The sequence below is a fragment of the Taudactylus pleione genome, unplaced genomic scaffold (genome assembly GCF_031769625.1).
Source record: "Taudactylus pleione unplaced genomic scaffold, aTauple2 ptg000428l, whole genome shotgun sequence".
Lineage (NCBI taxonomy): Eukaryota > Metazoa > Chordata > Amphibia > Anura > Myobatrachidae > Taudactylus > Taudactylus pleione.
This window is the reverse complement of record NW_028284830.1, coordinates 1,803,256-1,820,502: the sequence shown is the minus strand read 5'-3', so window position 1 is coordinate 1,820,502 and position 17,247 is coordinate 1,803,256. Positions and strand designations below refer to the sequence as shown.

General features: G+C 45.8%; 1 protein-coding gene across 1 annotated transcript in view; it reads right to left on the bottom strand.

Annotated features, from left to right (window-relative positions):
* Nucleotides 1-17,247, bottom strand: part of LOC148506082 (receptor-type tyrosine-protein phosphatase F-like) — a 149,093-nt gene that overhangs the window by 15,332 nt on the left and 116,514 nt on the right. Inside the window, exons 15-16 of the mRNA XM_088447311.1 lie at nt 16,690-16,831; nt 10,669-10,857 (exon numbers count right to left, since the gene is read on the bottom strand). Of these exons, the coding sequence (XP_088303437.1) occupies nt 10,669-10,857; nt 16,690-16,831 (331 nt within the window). The remainder of the gene's footprint in view (nt 1-10,668; nt 10,858-16,689; nt 16,832-17,247) is intronic.

The window sequence follows — 17,247 nt, the reverse complement described above, 5'->3', positions numbered from 1 at the left end:
CTTACATGGGGCACTCTTACAAGATATATGAAAAATTAAGTAGATGATAAATGAAATCATTAAAACTTAACATTTAATATTATCCTTAAAATGAATTCTCTGATAATGAAAAAGTATATTAAATCAATCAGGTTAATACATCTCATACATAGATAACAATATACCACCTAGCTGATAGGGAAACATACAATGTGAAAATGACACATCATATGCCACGATCACAAGGTGTGAAGTGAAAACAAATTACCACACTGTATGTCCTGGATATAATTGAATATTCAAATGGATATAATCAGAGGGACAAGTATAGTAAATAAAACAATTGAGAACACAAATGTTCAATTAAAAACACAAATGTTAGCTAAGTATGCAGAATGGCGAAAATAAACATATAAAGGACTTCAATCTCAGAGCCCTTAGTAAAAATCATAAAGGGCTAACACACCAAAAGGAAACAGGTATAGTGCCAATGTATATATAGACAAGGCACAAATACATATAGTGCAAAATTATGATATTGGCATGCAGCATATAGTAGGTACATCCTAGAAGTAAAGCATATGTGACACAGGATAATCTGGATGTATAATTGGTGAATCGAAATAGATAAGATATATAAAAACAAATCAATATATCAATGAAAAAATCAATATAAATTGAACCCAAACATTAGGTAATTCAATGAACAAGTCAGTGTTCATATCCTATAGGGTAAGGGTAATAAACAGTGAGATACAATAAGGGTTAATGTCTGTCACCTGGCTGAAGATGGTAATAAGCCTCTGATGAAGGAAGTAAGGCCTGGGGGAGAACAGCGTGGGATCACTTCTACTGTCCCCTATCTGAATCAAAAAGGGGATGAGAGAGTGACAGCCACGTGGATCCCAGGTGAAACAACAGACAGCGCTTCTGCTGTCTGGGATAGGGCTGCGTCTCTCCCCTGATACCAAAGGGCATTGCAGGGGGAGTCAGCAGCTGAAAACCCAGATGAGAGAGCGCTAGGGAGAGATAGGAAAGTACCTGGATAGTAAATCAAAGCTGCAATGCGGTGTGCTGAGAAGGTCCTGCTACTGTGAGCAGGTAGGTAGAGGTAGGATGCGCGTTTCGCCAGAGCTTGGTCACCTGATCACCGGGAATTCCTCTGACATACTGCTAGATAAAGGACTGATGTCCAATCAAGAAATCACCCTATCCACATGCGCTGGGGGTCTGGCAAATCACAGACAGGCACAGTAATCCAAGGGCGTGACTAATGTAACTAATTAGCATATGTAAACAGACTTGAAAGACATCGTGGTTACTGCATGAAAAAGTGATTGTAATGAGACCATATAAGCAGTAATCAAAGTGAGGATAAATTAGAACAAGACCAGTCACTGGAAAAGTGTGGAGGTATATAATGAGAATAAATATATAACCAAAGAGTATATATATATATATATATATATATATATATATAAAAATAAAAAAATAATAAAAAATAAAAAAATAATAAAAAATAAAAAAATAAATAATGAAAAATATAGATATCTTATATACTTGGGATAGGTATCCTAATAGTGATGCCATAGAAAAAAATATTATAATACATGTTGTAAGAATAATTTAATAAAATAAAAGGTGCATGAGACATTTAGAAAGCAGTGAAAATAAACACAGAAAAATAACTGTATACATAATACTAGATGAAACGTGTAAGTGAAAGAAGAGGGAAAAGAAAATTATATGTGTAAGAATGTGAGAAAAGTGAAAGATGATATGTAAATGTACATATCAAAATTAGATTAAGTGGTCAATGTGAAAAGATAGGTTAAGTCGAAAAAGGAACAGAGACATAGGAGTGAAATATAAAGGGGAATTGGAGGTGAAGTGATGGTTAAGGAAAATAATATTTTATGAGGTGATTAAGGACCACGTTACGATAGGTGAAATAAATGTGTGGAAAGGATGCAGAAAGTAGATAACGGAGATAATATAGTAAAGAAATGCATTTCCAAACTGTGGGAAATGTGAATATAATAATAAAATAATGGACAATAATTAGAGCAAAAATTGGATAGTAACTAATGGATGACAGCAAAAATGTGACGAATGGGGGAGAGAAGGAAAGTAAAAACCAAAACAAAAACAGGAAATACAGTTAACAAGTAGAAAAACATAAGAATGAAGACATGAGATGGAGAATTCTTTCAGTATTCCTTCTCCATTCCCATTTATTCTTTCATGTTTTCTGCTTCATGACTTTAATTTACCATATGACCCTACTCCTAACATTTCCAGTCTTTAATATTGCTTACTATATTATTTACTTTGTTATGTATTATTACTTTGAGGTATCCCTCATTTTTTTATTTTTTTATTTTCTTTTTATTATTATTTTTATTTACCACATTTCTTTTTCTCTATTTTTAGTATCTCCATCTCATGTCTTCATTCTTATGTTTTTCTACTTGTTAACTATATTTCCTCTTTTTGTTTTGGTTTTTACTTTCCTTCTCTCCCCCATTCGTCACATTTTTCCTGTCATCCATTAGTTACTATCCAATTTTTGCTTTAATTATTGTCCATTATTTTATTATTATATTCACATTTCCCACAGTTTGGAAATGCATTTCTTTACTATATTATCTCCGTTATCTACTTTCTGCATCCTTTCCACACATTTATTTCACCTATCGTAACGAGGCCTTAATCACCTCATAAAATATTATTTTCCTTAACCATCAATTCACCTCCAATTCCCCTTTATATTTCACTCCTATGTCTCTGTTCCTTTTTTGACTTAACCTATCTTTTCACATTGACCACTTAATCTAATTTTGATATGTACATTTACATATCATCTTTCACTTTTCTCACATTCTTACACATATAATTTTCTTTTCCCTCTTCTTTCACTTACACATGTTTCATCTAGTATTATGTATACAGTTCTTTTTCTGTGTTTATTTTCACTGCTTTCTAAATGTCTCATGCACCTTTTATTTTATTAGATTATTCTTACAACATTTATTATAATATTTTTTTCTATGGCATCACTATTAGGATACCTATCCCAAGTATATACGATATCTATATTTTTCATTATTTATCTTTTATTATTTATATATATATATATATATATATATATACTCTTTGGTTATATATTTATTCTCATTATATACCTCCACACTTTTCCAGTGACTGGTCTTGTTCTAATTTATCCTCACTTTGATTACTGCTTATATGGTCTCATTACAATCACTTTTTCATGCAGTAACCACGATGTCTTTCAAGTCTTTTACATATGCTAATTAGTTACATTAGTCACTCCCTTGGATTACTGTGCCTGTCTGTGATTTGCCAGACCCCCAGCACATATGGATAGGGTGATTTCTTTGTCACTCTTAGACACAGCCTTATGATTGGATATCAGTCCTTTATCTAGCAGTATGTCAGAGGAATTCCCGGCGATCAGGTGACCAAGCTCCGGCGAAACGCGCGTTCTACCTCTACCTACCCGCTCACAGTAGCAGGACCTTCTCAGCACACCGCATTGCAGCTTTGATTTACTATCCAGGTACTTTCCTATCTCTCCCTAGCGCTCTCTCATCTGGGTTTTCAGCTGCTGACTCCTCTTGCAATGCCCTTTGGTATCAGGGGAGAGACATAGCCCTATCCCAGACAGCAGAAGCGCTGTCTGTTGTTTCACCTGGGATCCACGTGGCTGTCACTCTCTCATCCCCTTTTTGATTCAGATAGGGGACAGTAGAAGTGATCCCACGCTGTTCTCCCCCAGGCCTTACTTTCTTCATCAGAGGCTTATTACCATCTTCAGCCAGGAGACAGACATTAACCCTTATTGTATCTTACTGTTTATTACCCTTACCCTATAGGATATGATGAACACTGACTTGTTCTGTGAATTACCTAATGTTTGGGTTCAATTTATATTGATTTTTTCACTGATATATTGATTTGTTTTTATATATCTTATCTATTTTGATTCACCAATTAGACATCCAGATTATCCTGTGTCACAGATGCTTTACTTCTAGGATGTACCTACTATATGCTGCATGCCAATATCATAATTTTGCACTATATGTATTTGTGCCTTGTCTATATATACATTGGCACTATACCTGTTTCTTTTTGGTGTGTTAGCCCTTTATGATTTTTACTAAGGGCTCTGAGATTGAAGTCCTTTATATGTTTATTTTCACCATTCTGCATACTTAGCTAACATTTGTGTTCTTAATTGAACATTTGTGTTCTCAATTGTTTTATTTACTATACTTGTCCCTCTGATTATATCCATTTGAATATTCAATTATATCCAGGACATATAGTGTGGTAATTTGTTTTCACTTCACACCTTGTGATCGTGGCATATGATGTGTCATTTTCACATTGCATGTTTCCCTATCAGCTAGGTGGTATATTGTTATCTATTTATGAGATGTATTAACCTGATTGATTTAATATACTTTTCCATTATCAGAGAATTCATTTTAAGGATAATATTAAATGTTAAGTTTTAATGATTTCATTTATCATCTACTTAATTTTTCATATATCTTGTAAGAGTGCCCCATGTAAGGCATATTTGTCTTTCTTTCCCTTTTTTTTGTGTCTTTGCAAAAATATCTGTATTTTCTGTGGTAGCATTGTCTGACTGGACTTGCATGGGTTTTCCATGAAGTATGAGCCTTGCTTGCTGAAGAGCCCTTAGAACCGCCCTGAGTTCCAATATGTTTATTGGAAGCACAGACTCCTCTATTGTCCACCTTCCCTGGAATAGGTGTGAACCCATCACTGCACCCCAACCCCGGATACAGGCGTCCATTGTCAGAAGGACCCACTCCGGGATCCAAAAGGGGCGGCCCTTGGTAAGGCGACTTGTGTGGAGCCACCAAGTCAGAGACAGATGTACCTCCGGAGACAGTACCAATGTCTGGGTTCGTATCCGGCGTGGAGATCCGTCCCATCTGGTAAGGATCAGTGTTTGTAGAGGCTGGGAATGGAACTGGCCATACTCCACCATGTCGAAGGTCGACACCATGGAGCCCAGTAACTGCATTGCCGAGTGAATCGACACCCGGCGACTGTGCAGGCAGCTGCGAACCCGCTGCTGCAACGTGTTTGTCCCTGGTCAAGAAAATCCTCTGTTGTTGAGAATCCAACAATGCCCCAAGATGTAGCATCCTCTATGAGGGCGTCAGCGAGGACTTCTTCCAGTTGATCAACCAACCGTGGCTTTGTAGCACTGTTATTGTCAGCTGTAGATGCTGAAGAAGTAATTCCGGAGACCTGGCTAGCAATAGTAGGTCGGCCAGGTAGGACAACAGACGGACCCCCTGCAGCCGCAGTTGGGCTGCCATCACTGCCCTAAGTTTGGTGAACACCCTGGGTGCCGTGGAAAGTTCAAACGGTACAGAGTGAAACTGGAAGTGTTGTTGCAACACTGCGAACCTAAGGTACCTCTGGTGAGCAGAAGCTATCGGGACATGCAGGTAGGTATCCTGAATGTCCAGAGACACCAAAAAATCCCCAGGTTCTATAGCCAGTATAATTGCCTGCAGGATTTCCATTTTGAACCGAGGCACTCGGAGAAACTTGTTTAGGGACTTAAGGTTTAGGATAGGCCTGTATGCACCATTCGGGTTTTGGAACCAAAAAGAGAGTGGAATAATAGCCCATTCCCCTCTGGGAAGTAGGTTCCGGAACTATAACTCCCTGTAGGAGCATAGATCGTATAACTTTCTGCAGTTCCAATGCCTTTTTCTGATCCATCTGAAGTCCCGTAGGGAAGAATTGATGAGGAGGTCTGTATTGGAAGGAAAGGGCGTACCTTTGAGAGACCACTTCCCTTACCCAAGTATCTGTTGTGGTATGCCACCAACACTGGGCACACTGAAGAAGTCGGCCTCCCATCTTGGGGTCCCCCAAGGAGAGGCCCACCCCGTCAGGCTGAGGGTTTAGCGTCGGGCTTGACAGCTGGACGCCTGGTACTCCAAGACTGCTTCTTGGGCTTTGTGACCTTCTTAGCTCCTGACGTTCTAGGAAAGGACTGAACCTTGGCCTTACCCTGAGGACAGAAAGTCTGAAAGGACTGAGGGCCTGATTCAGAGCCGGACGCTATTAGCGGACGCTTGTTCTAAAAAAGGGGCCTCTATGTCGGAGCAAGCGTCCAAAAAATGCGCTCGCTATTTTGTACAGACGCCCCTTTGCCGTTCGCATCACACGTCATCTCAAGTATTTATTAGATTAATCGGGAACATTGAAAGGCATCTGAACTGCACGCAGTGCTTGTGGTAGGATTTTCTTTCCCCTAATACTGCGAGCAGTTCAGGCTAAAAGACAACCAAGTGACGTGGTCGATGACGCTCCTTTACTAATTATGCACTCCCATTAAACGCCCTTTTGACCGTTAGGCACGCCTTCGTTCGGATCTCCACTCCCCCGTTTTCAAGCACCTTCCCCTGTTACCACCCACAAACGGTACATTCTGTCAATCAAATTAGCAGACCCTCGCTGTTTTACGAGCGCACGATTTCCAACCGCAATGACTGGTTTGCGCATTACGACACATACGCAGTTGTGCGAACATCGCTCAGAGCAAACGAGTGGCCGCTTACGAGCGGCTCTGAATCAGGCCCTGAGTTCCAGATCCTGATGGCATTGGGGCCAAAGGTAAACAGGCAGACTTGGCAGAAGCCAAAGTGTCCACGATTTTGTCCAAATCTGGCCCAAATAAGACCTGGCCATTAAAGGGTAAACCTTCTAACCCTTTCTTGGAATCAGCATCCACTCTCCAAGATCGCAACCAAAGAGAGAGCCTAGCTGACACTGCAGCCGCTGAAATGTGAGATGTTAGGAGACTAACATCCAAAGCAGCCTCATTCACATATGTAGCCGAGTCTCTGAGGTAACCTACCAGTTCAGTTCGTTCACTGGCAGCCTCTACAGGCAAGGATGCTTCCAAGGCATTTGCCCAACATTCCATGGCCCTGGCCACCCAACATATAGACATAGCTGGCCTTGCGACCCCCCCCCCCGAGAGGGAATGAATGGACTTTAGGCACACCTCCACTTTTCTGTCCGTAACATCCTTTAATGATGACATGGATGGCATTGGGAGTGTCGCACTTTTGACAAGGTGTGTAATATGAGAATCCACCTGAGGAAGAGTTTCCCATTTAGAGAAATACTTCTCCTTGAATGGATAAGTGGCTTCCAACCGTTTCTGCGGTTGAAACCTCCTGCCTGGAGTTTTCCAGGCTTCTTCCACATGTTCAACTAGCTGATCCGACAGGGGAAAAGCAGTCGCTGAACTTTTCACTTCCTTAAAGAAAGCATGTTTGGATTTGGCTGCTGGGGTATCCTCATCCCCAATATCCATAGCCACACGGACTGCACGAATGAGGCCATGTACATAAATTTTGGACTTAGGCTTCGCCTCCTTTTTAGGGAGTTCTGTATGAGATAAGTCCTGAATTTCCCCATCATCAGTTGACACATCATCTTGATAATACGTGGACTGGGAAGACAGTTCCTTCCTAGCAGGGCACTGGAAAGACTCCCCCTGTAAAACCTCCATAAGGTTTTGCACCGTATTGGAGAGAGTATTAACTCAAACAGGTTCAGTCTGATAGGGAGTAGGTTGTAAGGGCATATTATGAGCCACAACCAACTGTCGGGGAATCCCCTGTGACGTATATGGCATAGCAACCTGCGGAGCGTACCTCAATTGTGGGGCCACTGGAGGTGCAGCAAGCCGACCCATCAGGGTAAATAGTGCTTGTGCAAAACAAGCCCAGGCCAGCTCTTGAGAAGAGCTCGGCCCAGCAGGTAATCCTGCATTTCTGGTACACAGGGTACACAATACCTCCCACAATAATCTCTCCCTCCTTTTGTCCAGCCAAGCACCTGTTGCAGGACTATGTGAGGGGGATATCAGCCTGAGCAGAATCACTGCCAGACATAATGAATGTATGTGTAAACTCCTCAGCTCAGCTTAGGCTCTGCCTTCACCACTGAACTGTGAAGTAATTTGATCCCTCAGCAGCACTGTCACCACAAGGGCTAGTGAAAGAGAAAGTACAGGGATAGCTAAAATGGCTGACAGAGAAAAGATCAGTGTAACAGTCAGACAGCGCTAGCAACAGACACATACAATGGCAGGAAAAACCTGCACTATACTGCACTATCATCAACTAAGTAGACCTTGTGTCTAGTAGGAATAGTGCTACATACACCGACCTGCTTGGAGGAGGGGTATGTAGGGGGACCCAGGCTCCGCAGCTCCCTGTGAGACTAGCGTATTATGCACATTAAAATGACCGCTGGAGGACTCACAGGGGGCCAGCCTGAGGGAGGAGAGCTGCCTGCAACCGCCAAACCGCTGTGGAGAGGTGCGCAGTGCAGAGGGGGAGGGGCCGGCTGTGCCATACAGGGAAGGCCCGTTCCCCTGGCATGTTATTAACCCCTGGGATGCCACAACGTCCGCATGTTGTGGCCCCCTATCCCTGGTGGTATAGTGACAGCGCAGGCGCCGTGCCTGGTGTCACACGCAGCATCTTCCCAGGGCCCTGGGAAGTAAATGAAGGGTGTTATCAGCGAGTGCCCGCCGCGGACACCCGCTGCTTACCTGAATGTCCCCAGTGACGTTCGGCCACAGTCCTGGGCGTCCGGGGGCTTTTGCTAGCCAAAACCCCCAGACACCTGCCGCGATCCCTAGTGCAATCCCAGCGTCTCGGCGCCGGCGGGGTGTCGGAGAGGCAGCATGGGCGTCCGCTGGCACCCCATACTGACCACTCTGCAGTAAAAAAACAACTATTTTCTTGGCTGTCAATGCAGCCCCTCTTGAAGTGACCCGACTCCGTGCCGAACACCTACAAAAACTGAGGTGCCTTGGCCTGGGTGCGGGGTATAGAAGAGGAGCCTGGTGCATCCTGGGAGCACAAATTTAACTATTGAGTTGCTCGACGACTGACATCATCAACCTATACCGCAAGGTCTCCTATGGAGCCCTATGGACACTACAGTAGAAAAAACTTTTTACATGTTGTCATTATGGGGTATTTTGTGTAGAATTTTGAGGACAAAAATGAATTTATTCCATTCTGGAATAAGGCTGTAACATAACAAAATGTGGAAAAAGTGAAGCGCTGTGAATATTTTCCGGATGCACTGTATGTAGAACAGCAGCATACCTCCCAACATGACCCTCTCCAGGAGGGACACAATGCTCTGGTCCTGGACTTCCCTAGTAAGAGGCGGGGCTGCAGCGCAGTTCAAAATTCAAATAGGGGAGGAGCCTCACCAACTTTCATTTCACACTGCCAAACATCACTGGCTGGGACTCACTGGCAGGTGGTGTGACTCCCCTATTTGAATTTTGGAGTGTGCTGCAGCCCCGCCCCTGGAGCCGCCACCAATCATAACTTACCAGGGAAGTCCACGACCAGAGCATTGTGTCCCTCCTGGAGAGGGTCATGTTGGGAGGTATGCAGCAGTGTGTACGCCAAGCCACAAGCTCAGGTGTAAACCGCAACAGAACTTAGGGCCTGATTCAGACCCACTCGCGAGCGGCTGTCCGCTCGCAAGTGGGTCGATGTTATGCACTGAGCATGCGCACGACGGAGGGAGCTCCGTCGTGCGCATGCGCCAGACGCGACGAGCGAAGGAAAGTCCTTCGCTCGTTGTGTCCGATCAAAGGGGGCGTGCTGTCAATGTTGATTGACAGCACGCCCCCTTTGGTGGGCGTGCCTCCCTGACGGGGGCGTTCCCACGGGAACGCCTCCCGTCAGAAGCCGGCCCACTGACATCACTAGTGACAGCGCAGGCCCACTGACATCACTAGTGATGTCAGTGGGAGTGATTTTGGCTCTGATAGAGCCAAAATCACTCCGGAGCTTGCGGTTGAAAACCTCAACCGCAGGCTCCGGCTCGCAATTTCGATGGTCGTGATGGTCTCGACCATCGCGGCCATCAAAAAGCACGCTCGTATAGCCTGTGGGTGGTGACCCACAGCTATACGAGCGTCCAGGAGGACGCTCCATGAAAATGGAGCCCGGCCCTCATTCAGAGCGTGCGCTCTGCTCAGAGCGTACGGCTCTGAATGAGGGCCTTAGTCGGCAAGGGAATGGGGGAAGAAGTTTGAATGCACCAGCCTTTACCGTAAGCACAGTGGAGAGGATAGCCAGAAACAAAGTTGAATAAAATTAATTAATACAACACCTGTACTTGTCACTAGTTACTGTACTTTATGAGGTATGACTCCTCCAAACATCTGACCTATGAAGTGGGAGAATCAGGACTGAGAGGGTGCACTGCCAAGGGGTGTCGCCAAGAGTGTGTGTGGTGATGTCACACTCAGAGCATGGTTATATCAACTTGGGGTGGGGCGACTTTGTAAAGTGCCCGGCAACCCCCAACCAGTCTCCCCTTAGATACACGTACTTGCCGCACGCACACCTCAACCAACAATCCTCACAGATGAAGGGGCTGTCCCCTAAAATCTTAGCTACCCCACCTAAACTGGGGCAGTTGTGAGGTATGGAGTATAGAATGGCTACACTACTAGCCCCATCCTTATCCACATGCCACTGAGACGTAAACTCAACCATAGACGCAGCCATAATGGCACCCATGTGAATGCAGCAGACACTTCATGCACCATACCTGAGCGGAGCTGCTTAATCCTCCCATTACTAGTTGCCGTGTCCACGGGGAGGAAATCTTTGTACCAGGAGATTTCCAGGTCTGGGTTCCCGCTAGCAGCACAGAGCATGGTGGCCGTACGAGTCTTCTCCACCACCTTGAGCTGGGGTGCCATGTCAATAATGGGGAATCCATGGGGCAGCTGCTCTTCTGCAAAACAAATGGAAAGGTTTGCATTATTCTCCTAATAACTCCCATGCATGATGGGCATTATTCATGTGTCTCTACGTCTTATCGTTCTAATTAGAGCAGTCTGCATCTCCATGGCACCACTCTAACATATAACATCTTAAGAGAAAAGCTATTAATCATTACTTGCATAGACTTTATTCCAGCCTGGCAGGAGTGATAGTGCTTTCTCTCCGTCACACAGCCAAAGTCAAAGGTTATTTTAGCTATTAAAAACAGCAGAGAACCCATTTCACTAGAATCGCACTAATACAAAGTAGAGGAAACCGGCGCCGTGCACATTATATATTTAATCTGAAGGAAATGGTGGGTGCTTTCTTGTAATCAGTATATTGGGCCTCATTCAGAGGCGGTCGGAGGATGCAAGCAGTCACTCAGAAACTGGGCGGCCACTTGCATCCTGACCGCCCACCTCTGTTGCGGTCGTTAGGCTGTGGGTTAACACCCACAGCTCTAACGACCGCTCGGGTGATGGTCGCGATGGTCAGAGACCATCGCGACCATCGGGGTTTACGGTAGGGTCTCCCTTTTCGTAAGCCCCGGAGAGCTTCTGGCTCTGTCAGAGCCGGAAGCTCTCCACTGACATCACTATTGATGTCAATGGGGCCGCCCCCAAATGGCAGGCGTTCCCATGGGAACGCCTCCGTTTGGGCTGCCACCCCCCCGGCCCGCCTTCCAAACGGGGTGAGCTGTCAATCAACATCGACAGCTCGCCCCCTTTGGAAAGAGACCCGCTATGACCGGCGCTGTTGGTCGTAGCGGGTCTCACACATGCGCGCGACGGCGCCAGCGCCGTCGTGCGCATGCTCTGTGGGGGGCCATCGACCCGGTCCGAGCGCATTGGCGCTAACGACAGGGTCTGAATGACCCCCATAATGTTTTCTGCATTTGCCTCCAGTAACTAAATGCTGTATAATTCCCTTTCGGTGAGATTTGGCGTATGGTGCGGTTCCTGCGCGGCAGCAAATAGGTGCCTGTGTTCTTAGATTTATGGAGAAAAGACATTTATCATTCCCGAGTTCTATTTACACATTAGTATAAACACCCTCAGGACTGAATAATTTACCGCCTCCCTAGTATCGAAACCTTTCAAAGGGAAATGCAAATGCATAGGTCAGTGAGACTACAACAATATACAAAGACATGTACTAACAATCTTTTAACTTGTAACATAAAAGATGCAAATACACATAAACTAAATTTTATTCACTGGATATAGAATGTATAAACTATCATCGTAGCTCTAACTTGTCATATTATGTACTATTGTTATTCAGAAGTTACACGGTGATTAGAATCCATTACAATGGGCCCCGAATGTCCCTAAAAAGGAGATTCTCTTAATCAGAGGTGAGCTTGAATATTCCGCCACTAATGATGAAGAGTCTTATTAGGATTCTTAGTTTACTCATTAACTGCACTCAGTGCCAGATTAAGGTCCACATGGGCCTGGAGCTGAAATTTATGAAGGGCCTATTGTGTGATGCTGCAAAGGGTGTGACCAGCATGGCAGGGGTGTGGCCTCTGATATGGGGGTGTGACCAGTGATGTGGTGTGTGTGGTCTGTGCTGATGGGTGTGGCTAGCACCATGGAGGGCATAGCTAACCGCCTACCTTCAGCCATCTCAATCTCCCTGGTGCCGGTACTAATGATGACATTTGTGGCTCTGAACACAAAAACAGTGGGCGGAGCGGCTTCCTGCTTGCAGACGCACAGCTTTTTGCATTAGCCGAATGGAAACTACCTTTAGCATAAAGTGCAGTGTAGGCATTAAGCTTGGTAAGCATTAAGGGCCTCAATGAGTTTTATAATTCACAAAGAGTGATAAAACTTGTTGCATATGATTATGGTGCTCCAGCCAATCAGCATCTGTTTGAAATATGAAAGTTGGGAGCTGATTGGCTGGAGCACCATTTATCATATACAACGAGATGATAAAACTTGTTCCTAAATTTGTATGCACCCTGACAAAAATTTTAATCATGCACCTGCCCCTTCATATCTCATACAAATGTTGCGCTCTTTTTTGCCATTGTTTCCGACATACAAAAATCATACATGCTCTCTATATATATAATATATACACATATATATTTATTTATAATATCAGTGATCGGGGTGAGCAAAAAAAATGTGGGTCCCAGGGACCTCTCACTTTAAAAAAATCAGGGTCCTACCTGACATTTTCTGGGTCCCATCTAAATCCCATGAAGCATGTAGCAGATGACATTGGCCCCGGTAGGAAAAAAAACACACATATTGGCCCCAGTAGGATAAAAACAACACATTTGCCCCAGTAGGAAAATAAACACCAAATTGGCCCCAGTAGGATAAAAACACACACATTGGCCCCGATAGGATAAAACAAATACAAACACATTGGCCCCCACAGGAAAAAATATAAACACATTGATTCAACTTCATTGCACTGCCGCCTGGAGTGCTGTGTCACTGCATCACTGTAGATGGAGGCGGAATGCAGGTACGTGACGTCACGTCACCCCCTCTGGGTCATGCCAGGATCGGGCTGCATCTGAGTCCCATGGAAAAGTCCAGCGCTGCCAAACTACAAAGGATGCAGAACTGTGGGTGCAGGCAGGCTTACATCAGCATATATAGGACCAGTATAAATTAAACAAGTAGGGCTCCCCAATCGGAGGCACACAGATAGGGGGAAGCGGGCAGATGCTCACAAAGGCTGGGTGGGCAGAGGCACACATGGGGACTGGGGCAGAGGCACACATGGGGACTGGGGCAGAGGCACACATGGGGACAGAGGCATTGGACAGCAAAACACTTTGGGGGCTGGGGCACTGGACAGAGACACACATTGGGGGCTTGGGCACTGGACAGAGGCACACATTGGGGGCTGATGCAGAGGCACACATTGGGGGCTGATGCAGAGGCACACATTGGAGGCTGATGCAGAGGCACACATTGAGGGGCTGATGCAAAGGCACACATTGGGGCCTGATGCAGAGGCACACATTGAGGGGCTGATGCAGAGGCACACATTGAGGGGCTGATGCAGAGGGACACATTGAGGGACTGATGCAGAGGCACACATTGGGGCCTGATGCAGAGGCACACATTGAGGGACTGATGCAGAGGCACACATTGAGGGGCTGATGCAGAGGGACACATTGAGGGTCTGATGCAGAGGCACTCATTGGGAGCTGATGGAGAGGCACACATTGAGGGCTGATGCAGAGGCACACATTGGGGGGCTGAAGCAGAGCCACACATTGAGGGACTGATGCAGAGGCACACATTGGGGGCTGGGACACTGGACAGAGGCACACAATGAGGGCTGATGTGGAGGCACACATTGAGGGGCTGATGCAGAGGCACACATTGAGGGGCTGATGCAGAGGCACACATTGAGGGGCTGATGCAGAGGCACACATTGAGGGGCTGATGCAGAGGCACACATTGAGGGGCTGATGCAGAGGCACACATTGAGGGGCTGATGCAGAGGCACACATTGAGGGACTGATGCAGAGGCACACATTGAGGGGCTGATGCAGAGGCACACATTGAAGGACTGATGCAGAGGCACACATTGAGGGACTGATGCAGAGGCACACATTGAGGGACTGATGCAGAGGCACACATTGGGGACTGATGCAGAGGCGCACATTGAGGGCTGGGACACTGGACAGAGCCACAGTGTTGGGGGCAGCTCTCCATATTCCCCAGGGCCTGGCAGCCGTGACATTGGATAGGCTGCCTGTCATTACAGTGCACTGGCTGCGAGGAGCTTTCAGTCGGCTCTGCAGCACTTTGTATATCGGTGTGGTGAGTAGTCTCTGGACATTCCCTGCTCACCACACTGAGCTCCGCGAGGCCGGCGCACTGTAGTGACAGGCAGCCAATCTGATGGTTTGCTAGGCTGCCTGTCACAGAAGACACTCCATGCTGCCGGGCCGGCGTGTATCGACAGCCGCCCGGCAACTCCCCCTCCCCAGGTGCTGGCCCTCCAAATACACCTGGCGGCCATGGGTGCGTCTCCCAGCGGCCGCCGCCGCGCAGCTCCACAAAAAGACACCTCACCTCAGTTAGGAGGATCAGACACCCTTCCGCTGCCGGGCTGCCTTCAAAGAGCAGCTGTGTCTGCTGTGCCTGTGTTGGTTGTACTGCTGGACCTGGCCAGGATACTTCTGGGCGCGGTGGTGGCGGACGGCATCATAGTGACGTCAGATGCAGTGACGTCACGTGGCGCAGAGGCGGCGTCGAGTCACTGTGCATTAGCGGTGCAGGGAAGACTAATTAAGCCTTCTACTGCACTGCTGTCTATGCTACCATCTTGTAATCTCCCGGCGCAGCAGCAAGGCAGGGGGGGAGGGTGGTTGAGGCTGGGGTTGAGGGGGCGTGGCCTTGGACTGGCAGGCTAATGAAGCAGGAAATTTTTTCCTGTCTGTGTAATGGCCCACACGGCAGATGCTGTTGTGGGCCTATTCTGGTGGTGGACCTGGAGCTGTAGCTCCATCAGCCCCATTATTAATCCGGCCCTGCCTGCACTGGGCCTAGGAGCTTTCATGAGAATACAGAAATTATGCCACAAGTAATAACATGGTTCCCCCCAAAAAACCAAAGGAGTAAACGGTGCTTCATAGCTTCATATGTATAATTCAGAGAGGTGATGTATGATGCGGTCATTTCTCGAAATCACCGTCTGCTACCGTCCACCATAAAACAACTACTCAAATTGGGCTGTGATGATTATAGCTCTGCCAATGACACAGTTCACTAGCTAAATAAAACCACAAACACGTGATTTTCCCTGGGACGCTTGTTTAGAAAACTGGACATCAATCTCCTTTCTCTACAATAAGACATTATTTAAATCATGTACGTATAACTCGTACACTAACTTTCATTAAACGCATCTATGTTGATAATGTATCATCAACATTGTAATGTTACCATCATTTTCGCTTTAAGTAAACGGAAATCCATGACATCTAAACTTAATAATGTTTAACCAACTACAGTTATCCTACGTGCTTGACCTCGGTGAAACATCTACTAACCTGGTTTCTGAAAGAGTTTAATTAAACAGGGTGCCTGTGTGCAGCACAGCGATGAGATCACCACCATAGTCACACTGCTCTTTCAATCAACTAATTATATTTTATGTGGCATATTTTCCCGGGATATTGTGAAGGATGAGATCATCTCATTGGGGAAGTGTGCAGGTAAGTGGGGTGGCAGGTGGCCAGCTGCGAGATCAATGTCTGCTCTCTGATCCAATCCCTCTAGTGGTCCTTAGAGGAAGCATTTGTCATGCTCATGACAGAGCCCAGGGAGGCCAAGGATGCCTCCAATTCAATAGGAGGCTGTTCTGGGCTGTTGGAGAGTAATTACAGGAGAGAGATACCTACTATGGCCTGACCCCCTCAGTAAAGGATTTCACTTTCAAGGTGGCCCGAGATGAGACACTGCTAATACTGTAATACTGGTCTGTGCACAGAGAAACAACGTCAGCTTCTCGGTGTGATCTAGTCAGAGGAAGGACCCTGGGATACATAACTGGAGACACACTAACAGCTGGAGCCCATTTTCACTAATCCGGATCCCTTTTAGGTATCCTTAGCTATAACAGAGAAACAGGCATCTCAGCTCCTGCAGAACCTCTTCAGGGAAAACAGACCCTAAGCACTTGCTTCACCGTTAAGAGCATGGCATGCTGGGAGTTTTTCATTCCACAACAGCTGGAAAGTCACAGGTCGCTCACCGCTAAAGCATAATCACATCATATCAAAGCGCAATGAATCCCAATAGTTTCCTACCTTCCAGTACGGTGAGCTTGGCGGTGCTGTTGATTTCACCCACGCTGTTGGTTGCTGTACACTCATATATTGCGTCATCCCTATGAACACGGAGAGGCTGTATTCGTAGGACAGACCCTGATCCGTCATCAAACTCTATGACCTAAGGAAGAGACATGTACACATCAGTCCTCCAGGAGATAACAGAATGTATACTGCACGCCTGTCTTTGCCAACAATTTCATTTTGATGTATGAATTGTCCTTGATAAAAAATAAAAAAAAGTGCTTTTGAGACATGACTCTCCCCAGTATGAGCTTGACAGGAGCCTCATTGAAACTTTAAGTTGTTAATGTTTTCATTGGCTCTTATTGTTGGCCTAGCCCCTCCCACTTGAAACTTGTGTACACACGGACATGTAGGAGTAGGCGGAGCTGAAACACTGTATCCTGCTGAAAACATTGTAATGCCCTTTATTGATTACAGATGGTTCTAACTCTGCCCAGTTACATTTCCTGATTGTTTGTGCGTAACCACTTTTTATATATGAATCCAACAGGAGCTCTGAACATGAATACA